The following is a 10,735-nucleotide window of genomic DNA, read 5'->3' on the forward strand; positions in this document are numbered from 1 at the left end:
GGGAAGGGCTTGGCTGTGGGGAGCATGTGTGCCGCCTCGGCTCCAGGAGGGGGGATCCAGCCCCCTTGCTGCCTTTCGGAACAGAACCCGCAACGTGGCTGCGGCCGTGTCTGGTCTCCAGACACAGTTCTGGACTGCCCAGCACTTTGCCAAAATCTGCATAAGTTGCCAACATTTAAAAATTGAAGAATTACCCACCCCTGCCAAATGTGTATTTTTAGCTTCTTCAAAAACAGCAAATGGGACCATGTGGTCCCACGGGGCCTCCACATTCCCTCCTGGCGGGCAGAGGCTGGAACCGCGTGGGGGCCCCTCACGTCAGGGGAGCCATGCTGCATGCATTCACCTGCATTACCCATCACCTTACTTTGAGGACCCCAGGGGCCCTTGAGTTTGAGACCCTGTAGCCTACTCTGGCTGCTAAAGAGCAGTTTGTGAGTCTGTGTGGACCTGAATAAATGAGCAGACGCCAGGTTTGACCCCAGGTGGCCGTTCACATTGGCATTCGCTCAGTGGGCAGGTGCCCTACTGCTCGGGGACCCAGGATTCTCTGTCGGAAACCCCAGTGCTAACCTCGTTTTCTTCTTGGTTTTGTAACATCCGATGAATAACTGAGGAGCGAGTCGACATTGTGTTTTGGTGGAAATCCACCCACCGTGTGCTCAACCTTAGGAAACCATGCCTAAGATGCGGTCCCTGAGGAATGCACTAATGTGCCCACTGGTGAGGAAGAGAAAGTCCTGATTTGACCCTGAAAAACCAGCCACAGGGAAATGCAGGTTGAGTCATTAAATAAGCTCTCTCCCCACAGGAATTCAAGGACAGCAAAAAATCCCGACAAAGAGGAAGAGCCAGCCAGCGGTGCCAACGGAGGCCTGCGTCCAAGGAGGTGAAAGTGCTTTCTCAGGCGTCACACCCTTGGGGACATGGAGCATGTGAGGGTGGCTTGTGGTCGAGAGGACAGCCGGTGGGAGCCCCAGCACGCAAGGAGTGCTGCATCCACAGGGGACCGGGCCTTTGGTAGATTGTCTCTGGGGACAGAGCAGGCGGAAGCTGGGGACCGTCACTGTTCTTGCCCTGCCCCCGGCCAGCCGCTCTCTGTCATCGGAGTTGACCCCTTGCATCCCCTGGAGCTTCAGAGCAGTGACAGCTGGCTCTGGATTTCGCTGGGCCCAGACACAGCTAGCTGGCCACTGCTGCTCGGAGACGACCCTCCCCCCACCCTGACACCCCTGGCTCATCTACCTGGGACAAGGTGTCACTTTTTCCGGAAGCAACATATGGTCATTACCAAAAAAAAAAAATCATTTTTTCAGTAGCTGATTCTGGACAGAGGTGAATTATAGCAGCTTGGCTTGACAGCATAACCCCATATCCCCCCACTGGTTTTCTTTTTTTTTTTAACCTGCTTGTCTTTTTTGTATGAGAGATTCTGAGGGTTTCCTGCAGCCAAACTGGGTTTATTTGTCATTCTATCAATCAGAAATTGTTATTAATGGCTCGCCTACACATCTGCAATGGGATGGTAATTTATGTCCATAATAATAGCCTGCGGGTGGCTTGGGTTCCTACAGGCACTGATCAAGGGAAGATTAAACCATGCTCAGTATACAGGAGGCTTTCCAGATTGGTGGCAGTGGCTTCTAGGCATCCAGAGAGATCCATCAGCATCCCTAATACAAACGGAGAGGAGGGGGCGGGCGAGGCGGCAGAGAGAGGCCCCAGGAGAGTGCGAGCCAGGCCCCAGCTGGTCCCTGCCTTGCCTTTTCCGTCTTTTTTCCTTTTTCTCTCTTCTCGCCCCAAACCCACACTCCTCTCAGCGAGGGCGGGATGTGATTAAAACCATCCATCCTTTGCATCATTTATTCATCCACTCATGCATTCATTCAGCAAAGATACGTCGTGCACCTGTGACGCGCTGGGCACTGTTCTAGAAGTGGGGTACTGCAGGGAGCAAGGCAAAGGGTCTGTCTCTGTGGAACTTAAATCGTGGGGAAGCAGGCAGCAAACAGACACAGTCTCCCCCTTTATCCGGGGGGGTGCGTTCCCAGGCCCTCACTGGACATCTGGAACCACGGACACCACCAAGCCTTGTGTGTACTATGTTTTTTCCTCCAGGTACACACCTCTGGGAAAGTTTGATTTATAAATTAGGCACAGAAGAGAGTGACAACAATAACCCATAATAGACTAGAGGAAGCATAACAATCTCCTGTAATAAAAGTTACGTGAATGTGGTCTCTCTGTCTCTCTCAAAATCTCTTGGGCTGTACTCGCCCCCTCCTTGTGAGGAGGTGACGTGTTAAGATGCTGTGTGAAGAGATGAGTGAGCTGGATACGCAGGCCTGGGATGCAGTGCGAGGCTACTAGGGACCTTCTGACACTGTGTCAGAATCAGGGACATGCGCCTTCAGGCCATGGCTGACTGTGGGTAACTTAAACCCCGGATAAGAGGGGACCACTGTACATGAAATAATAGTGAGATGCGTGAAGGAGAATAGGAAGGCAGGGTTGGGATGGGAAGTGCTGGGGGTGGTTGCAGTTTGGGATTGGGTGGAGACAGGGTAGTCTCCCCGAGCAGGTGACATTGGCTTAGAGACCTGCAGGAAGTCAAGGGGTGAGCCAGGGGGATGAGGAAGGGGAAGAGCTTTCAGACAGGGAGAACAGTAAGTGCAAAGGTCCTATGGTAGGAATGTGCTGGGCATGTTCAAGGAAAGCAAGAGAGCCCTGCACGAAAAAAGTGTGAGGTTGGTTTTGCTGTTGCCGCTGTTCCTGTTCTGTTGAAGGCCCAGAAGATGAGGAAGGTAGCGCAGGTGTCCCCCTGGGGCCTGGAAAGGTGGTTCTTCCAGGCCTTTACGGTTCATGTAAAGCTCCTGTAGGAAGCTTTACTCGGGAAGAAAAGTCTTTTCTTAAAAGCCACGGTCCCTACTTTCTTGCAAGACTCAAGTTAGTAATTTCCAGATTCACATACTCAGAGTGCAAGCTTGCCACCGTCCTGAGCTTGTGATAATCGAAGATGTGACCAGGCTGTGGGGCAGCTCCCAGCAGCCACGTCCGCTGGTGTGATTTATTCACACCTTCCCGGGCCGGTGCAAGCTCTGAAATTGGCAGGATGCACAGGGCAAGAAGGTTCAGTTCAAAGCAGGGAACGGGGCTAGAGAGGGAGTGGGCAGAAGTCACCTTTTTCAGGCAGTAAGAACTCCGCTGCATCACATACCTCTTCTCTCTGTCACCCCTCTCTCCAAGGTAGGCTGAAGTCAAGGACAGACAGGCAAGCAGGCCTTAGGTCTCTGGCATCAAATGCTTGCCCAGCAGCCCCCTGCGCACCCCCCTCCCGCATTTTGCCTGAGGCTCTGCGGTGTCAGGAGACCCTGCCAAAGCAGGCCTGTGGCACCCCGCTTCAGGGACCCTCAGTCCCTGCTCCTTCCTGCTTCACATTCCCACCTCTCAGAGGACAAGGAATGAGTTTTGCCTGGGGGGAGAAAAACCCACCCAGAGGGTCCTCACTTAACAATACACCCCTACCCCAAGAATGCCCCTGTCCAAAGGACCCGCTTTCTCGAATGGGTAAAATGATCCCAGATGTGCCCCAGAGCCTGACGCCCACGGCTCGGGTTTCGTGCAGGAAACCGTTTTTGGAGCGGTAGGGCACGTCGGAAAGCCACTTGCTGGCTTTCGCCTTCTCCTGGAGAACACGTGGGCTCCAAGCTGACTCTGCAGAGGTGAACGCGTGTCCCCTTGTACCGGATGCCGCAGGTGTTGGCAGCATGTGACATTCCTGTCCCGACACGGAGCAGGCACGTGAGGGAGCTAGGAGGGCGCCAGGTGTCAATTTTGGATGCGGGTCGTAGCTGTATGGGAGTTGAGGACTTTGAAGCTTATCCGGATGTAGACAGAAATTTTCAGCTGTGCGTGGTACCCACCAAAACAACGTATCTTAAAAAAGAGAGAAAAAGAGAAAAAAGGCTGCTGTTTGTGATGTTTGTGACCAGGAAAGGAGTAAATGAGTATCTGGGGGCTTTGAACCCAGGGCAGGCGGCTGAGAGTCTGTTCTCCATCAGGGCCTGGCTTTCTGTGCCCTTTGCGGATAGTCCGGCCAGGCCGCCGCGGGCCTTATTCCCAGAGAGAACCGCAAAGGTGGCCAGCTGCAGCTCTGGGCTATTGGGGCGAATATTTGCTTTCTTGAATAAATGTGGATCTTTGGGGAATGGCGTCAAAATAAGCCACAAATGCAAAACTCTTTGTAAATTATGTAAATTCCTATTTATCTATATAATTGGCAATCACTGGGGGTTGTAATGCCCAGCAGTTCACGATCTGTTTCAGCTGTGCTTTTACGGCCGGCCCAAGATTACCGTGTGTAGCTGACAAAGTGATACGGCGGCGACGTCACCCACCGATGGGGACGGGCCCCCTCCCCCCACCCCTTCCCCCCTCCGCCCCCGGCCCCCAGCCGGGCAGAGAGATGAGAACCCGAGTTCAGCGCAAGCCCAGGTCGCCATGTAGAGAAATTTAAGGTGGTGGGTGACAGAGCGTTGGCCTTGACCAAATGTTAAGTTCTCCATGAGTGTTTCATAAGTTATTATAGGTATAAAAGTCAGTATCTATCATGAGGAAACAGAAGGGACTGGTTTGCTACGACTGTGTATAGTTTAGAGAAGCGATTATTTATTGTGAGACTGTTCTTTACTTCAATTCCTTTGTGTGGATCTGTTAAAAGTAAAGCCACTGTATATATATATAGATTTTAAATTGTGTTCTGAATCCAAACTCCTATTCCTTAGAGCTTTAATCACATTTTTAAAACGCATATGCACTGTTTGGCTCTGTGGCAAGAAGGTATCTTGGAGAGAAATTCACTCATTGTGCTAACACTCAGAAAATACTAACTGTCAAATGCATAATAAAAAAATCTAGAAGTTTGCTCTGATTTGTGGGTTTGTCTTGCTGTTGTTATATGCATGGCTACACATCAACTTTTCATGGACCTCTGGAGAGCGTGGAGGGGGTTAGAGTCCAGGAAGTAGAGTCCATCCAAAGTCAATTATGGAGGGAGGCGAGCATGGGGCTGCTTGAATTTTAAGGAAGGAGCGGGATTTGGGGACCATCCGAGGAAGATAAACAACTCAAGGCAGTCCGGAAGAGAGAAATTTGGGGAGAGATTTGGCTCCTTCCCCTGGCACTGTCCCATTCACCTTGGTAGCGCCACCGAGCTTGCTCCCGTGGCCTGCAGGCCACGGCAGTGCTGGGACAGGAGTCCGGGGACAGGGCAATCACGGCCAGCAACCCGCGGTTGACCTTATCAGCCCTTTAGACGGTCATTTTATTTTGCTTTGCTGCTTACAGTTCTCGAGAATTAGCAGCCACCGGTGACCGCATTTTATTTGATCTCCTCCATCCGCTGCAATGGTTTTAAGCCTTCAGGACAACGAGGGCGTCTCTGGGGTTGGAAGTGTCAGAACAGACTTGGGTTTCTTCATTTTCTTCCCCCTCCCCTCCTCCCTCCCACCTCCTTTTTCTTGCTTTCTTTTGCATCAAGGATTGGAGACTGCCCCGGGGTAAGGAAGTGGACGGAGGCTCAGCTAAAGAGCAAACGGAAACCCAGGATTCTGAGTGGGTTTGATCTCATCCAATCCGAGAAAACCCATGAGCCTCTCATTTTAAGGAAACTCATTTTAGAGAATTGTGACTTTGATGAGCACTGGTACGAATTTTTTCCTACAGGATGTGAGGCCGCGTAGGAGTGGCTGCTAGGGTCCAGGGGAGGCCCTAGCCGGACCCGCAGTGCGCAAGCCCAGGGAGATGCTGCATCCCAGGGCGGTGGAGGGAAGAGAGGAGCTCCAGCAGTTGGGAGCCGTGGAGGCTGGGGGTGGAGGAAGGGAAGGGGCGTCCACGGAGTGGCGAGCCCACCACTGGGGCCCAGGGCGGAAAGCAAATGCCGGTCTCTTGGTTCAAACGTGTAAGAATTTCGGGATGGAGACAGCAGAGCACCCGCCCGACGTGGGCTTCCCTGCCCCAGGTTGTGGGCCCTGAAGCCCAGTGGGAGGGCTAGTGATCCCACCTAATCACCAAGGGGCCTAGCTTTAAGCCTAGTGCATAAGCCAGGCCTCAGTTTCCTCGTTTATAAAATGGGTGTGATAATACCGGCCTGCCTACCTCATTGCTTTATCTGGAGGTACAACTGAAAGGAGCAATCTATGTAAAAAAATTTTTTAATCCTAAACTCACACCAGGCATGAGGCACAGTCTCCAGGTCTTCCAAGTTTGCCCCGAACTAGTCACTAGCTCCTATTTTTACTCAAAGTTCCTCATGGAAGCACATCTTTGAATTTAGACTGTTCCTCAAAGTAATAGAATTTGATTTCTAGAAATTGTCAGGATAGTTGATTCCCCTCTGCCCCAGAAGATATATAGTCTCTAAATCCCCAAATTCTTTTATAGGAATTCTTAAGTATCTCAAAGCTCGAGCAAATCAGTTACCTGTTATTCAGGCCATTATAAACCCACTTGGGTCCTTCAGTCATCGGCTATGTGATTTCCTTTTTCTCTGCTGGCAGGAGTGCTCAGCACTGTTGAGATCTGAGTGGTATTTAGCGCGGGGAAATTTAAGAATTAGTCACCGCCAGGGGCCAGGAGGAATGAATGCAACCAGGCTTCCTCCAGGTGTGCGTCATTAATCCTTCCGGCCTTCCAGAATGATGTACTGAGTGCCTGGCAACAGGTGAGGTGATAAATGGAAGAGGCAGAGGGGTCGGGGCCTGCCCTGCAACAGAAGGCACCCGGCTGATGGTTGTGAGGCAGCCCGAAGCGGAGGGCTGTTGGTCCAGGCTGGGGGTGCAAGGAGGACTTCCCGGAGGAGGTGAGTGAGAGTGAGCCACCCCAAGCCGCGGGGAAGGGCGCCCCAGCTGAGCAGAGTCTTGGAGAAGCCCAGGGGTGGAGGCGGGGGCGCCCAGGGAAGGCCGAGGAGCTGTGGCTGTAGGTGGGTCAGGCCCGGCGCGGGGAGAGCAGATGTGGGCGGGAAGGGAGAGCAAGGAGGACTTAGGACCAGGGTCACGACACAAGGAGCCAAAGGCAGCTCAGCTCCCCTCCCCCATCATCTCTGCCCACCTGAAACGGGCGGGCCACGCGCTCCCCGTCTGCATCGGCGGAGCGTCCGGGGGACAAACACCTGTTTGGGTTTTAGACACACCCTTAGCCCACGAGTCCCAGAAAAGAGGGGAGCTGCCCATCCGCCCGGCGGGAAGGGGACATTTCTGGGGCGCCGTGTGCTGGGTCTGGCCCGCGCACAGTGGGGTTCGTGGGGTACGTGCTGAAGGAGCCAACTCGCGGGTCAGTACGGGGCCCGGAGAGCGGCGATCTGCAGACCGGGCCTGTGCAGGTTCGGCCTCGGGGGCCGCCGGCCGCCGAGGGGACAGCATCCAGCCAGGCGCCCGTGGGAGGGAGCGACCACGACCCAGGAGAGCTCCGGGGGCAGAGACCGGCAGTGGGCTGGATTCCCCGGGCGGCCTGCCCCAGGCCAGGCCCCGAACAGCCGGCTCGTGAGTCGTGACTTTTCTGTGTCCCCGTCCATCTGGAAATGTCTTTGTGTTGGCGTGTGTGGGCGCTAGTTTGGCTAGGGGTGGCATTCTAGGCGGACAGCTGTGTCCCCTCCGCCCCTTGGGGATGTTCATTCTCTCCTGAGGTCAGTACCTCGGCCTAGAAGTTTCTCTGAGACCCCCGGCAATCCTACCGCAGCTGAGTCCTCTTTTCTCCCTGGGGCCTTTAGGACTTTCTTATCCTTGATGTCTTGCAGTTTCAGTAACAAGTGTCTGGGTGCGGATCTTTGTTTCCTCCAGTTTATACCAATTAGTACTCCTTGGCAGGACTCCCCCATCTGAGGATCCTCATCCCCCAAACCCTCCTTTTAAAGCTCTCCCCCTAACACCACTACTCTACCCTGCTCTGCCTTTTCTGGAGGGCCCGTTAATTGCACTTCATCTAAAGTACGTATTTTCTCCGTTTCTCCCTTCCCTGCTATCATATGTTTCCTTCCTCCCTCCCTCCTTTCCTCTCTTCCTTCCTTCCTTCCCTCCTTCCTGATTTGAGAGAGAGAGCACGAGTGAGCAGGGAGGGGCAGAGGGAGAGAAAGAATCCTAAGCAGGCTCCACACCCAGCGCAGAGCCCAACGTGGGGCTCGATCCCACGACCCTGAGATCATGACCTGAGCTGAAACCAAGAGTTGGAGGCTTCACTAACTGAGCCACCCAGGCGCCCCATTTTTTTTCTTTCTTACCTTGAGTCTGAGTTTAGTATTGAAAATCCAGACCTCTCATTAGACTATTTTAGGTTATCCAGGGAGCAAGTCTTCCCATAAAGCTGACTACCAGCCAGTCCACAGATGTTTCTAGGGGACTCTCCTCGTGCAAAGGGCCGCGAGGAGCCCAAATGCATGCTAAGTTCTCCCGTTTGTTCACCCATGTGTCACCTTTGTAAATCGTCAAGATCATTCCACCACATAGGTACTGTCATTGTCCTCATCTTACAGATTATCCAGAAAGCCGAGGCCCAGAGAGGTCATGAGCCCATGGTCCTGTACTGGTAACTAGCCCTCAGCTCCGTGCAAAGTGCTCACTCGTCCTAGTAGATGATTAGTTAGTGGCAGGACACAGTGAGGACGTAAGGCTCATAATAATTTTATGAAGATTTTTTTAAATTAAAGCATTTAATAAGTGATACTCTTCCATGATTCAAAAATTAAAACTACCCCCAAAATTGCCCTACCCCTGCTCCTGCCCACCCTGTTGTAGGTAATCACATTTCCTACTTTCTGGTCTACCTGCCACTGTTTCATTGTGAGGATATGGGCAAGTACAAGCACGTGGTCTTGCTCTTCTCTGCTTCCTTCCGCAAAAGTTAGTGTTCAACACTGTGTGATTTTTTTTTTTTCTGATTCCACTTTTTACACCAAATGTGTAGATTTTTTTCCTGACACCAAATATGCGTCATTTTTCTACCCCAATTCTCCAATTCTGTGACACCAGCTGGGTGTCCGACAATCCAATTCCGTTCTGACACTACCCACCCAGAGTGAGCGTCAGATCCTCCAGGTGCCCCCTCTTCAGACACCAGTGCACATGGGGTCCCCTGGTGACCCACGCTTCTGCCCAGCTGACTACAAATTTGAGGGTTCACACAACCCTTGCCCCCCATCAGGTTCGATAATTCATTACAGTGACTCACAGGACTCAGGAAAGCTCTTCTGTTCCTGTTATAGATTTTATTATAAAGGACACAACTCAGGAACAGCCAAACGGATGGGATGTGGAGGGTGGGTTATAGGGGGAAGTGGGTGGCAGAGCCACATGGAGCTTTCATGACCTTTCTGAGCCCAACGCCTTCCCAACACATCAAAATATTCACCAACCCAGAAGCTTTTAGGTTTTATTGCGGGTTCCTTATGTAGGCACAATTGATTAAATCACTGACCACAAGTGATGGAACTCAGTCTCCAGCCCCTCTCCCCTCGGAGGTCGTGGGGTGCCCCTGAGAATTCCAGCCCTTTTACCCTGGCTTGGTCTTTCTGGCCCTTGGGCCCCCATCCTGAAGAAGTCTACCCCTCCCCGATGAGCCATCTCATGAACACACAAAAAAGAGTCAATTTCGAAAGTTTTAGGAGCTCTATGCCAGAAACTGGGGACAAAGTCCAAATATTAATTTCCTATTATACCATAAACCTGTACTTTTTTTGACCTTGCTTTTTGGCTTAATATATCTAGGAGATGAGTTTACCATGCTCTATTCAACGGGTACCCATTGATGGACACTTGGATCACTTTCAGTATTTTGTCATGACAAGGGTCACCCCAGTAAATAAGGCCACAGCTCCCCTGCACTCACCCCTCCTGGAAGGGAGACTGCTGTGTGAAGGAGTACATGCTTCTGTGGTTTTCGTAGATGTTCTCACGTTTGAGGAATCTATCATTATCATCCCCACCTCCGGATAAGTAGTCTACCTGAGGCTCAGAAAGGAGAAGTCATTTCCCCCAAAGTGACACAGCCAATGAGGAGGTAGGAAGGACACAGCTTCTTCAGGGACAAGGTGGGGACTAGAGTGGAAAATGCTGTTGGGGAGAAGCGAGATCAAGGGGGTTTAGGAGTCGGGACGTTAGGGAAACAGCAAGTGGGATGAGGTCTGGAATGGAAGGCAGTGGGAGCTGTTGGGGGTTTTTGACAACTCTCCCCTGCCTCATCATGTTCCTGGAGGTGACTGACTCCTTTCTGGAATTTTGAGAACATTGGGAAGCGCAGTGGGAACCATTAACAACAGACTATGTCTGTCCCCTTGTCCTTACTGTTGGAGCTACTACTTTCCGCGTGGGCTAATTGGTGGTTGAGGACAGGAGGCATTTGCAGAAGTGCTAGCCCCCCCCCCACCATCTCATAAAAATAGCTCTTGCATCTTTTCACCAAGATGAGAATCTTTTCCTCATTGAGAATGCAAAACATGAGGTCTGTATCCATGCATGCCAGGCATTTTGGGGGTGTCTGTAAAAACTTAACCCCACCCCCAGATTAGACCTTCTGTGGCACAGTTGATGCCACATGACCCCACAGCTCTGCCATATCTGATTGGACCAGGGCTGGGCACTGAACAAGCCGTCCGCCAGGAGCTCAGAAGTGCAATGGCATGAGGGAGGTGGTCAGATGTCGGGAGTGAAGGACCTCAGAAAGAGGCTCCCTCTTCTGCCTTCTACAT

The 10,735-nt window shown here is 52.1% G+C and overlaps 1 protein-coding gene across 1 annotated transcript in view; it reads left to right on the top strand.

Moving 5' to 3' along the window:
- The window catches only part of EDN3 (endothelin 3), a 19,153-nt gene extending 16,915 nt beyond the window's left edge, over positions 1-2,238 (top strand). The window contains exon 4 of the mRNA XM_021677792.2: positions 812-2,238. Coding sequence (XP_021533467.1) covers positions 812-893 — 82 coding nt within the window. The 3' untranslated portion in view covers positions 894-2,238. The remainder of the gene's footprint in view (positions 1-811) is intronic.
- The last annotated feature ends 8,497 nt before the right edge of the window (positions 2,239-10,735 follow it).

This window comes from Neomonachus schauinslandi, chromosome 10, assembly GCF_002201575.2.
Source record: "Neomonachus schauinslandi chromosome 10, ASM220157v2, whole genome shotgun sequence".
In the NCBI taxonomy this organism is placed as follows: Eukaryota; Metazoa; Chordata; class Mammalia; order Carnivora; family Phocidae; genus Neomonachus; species Neomonachus schauinslandi.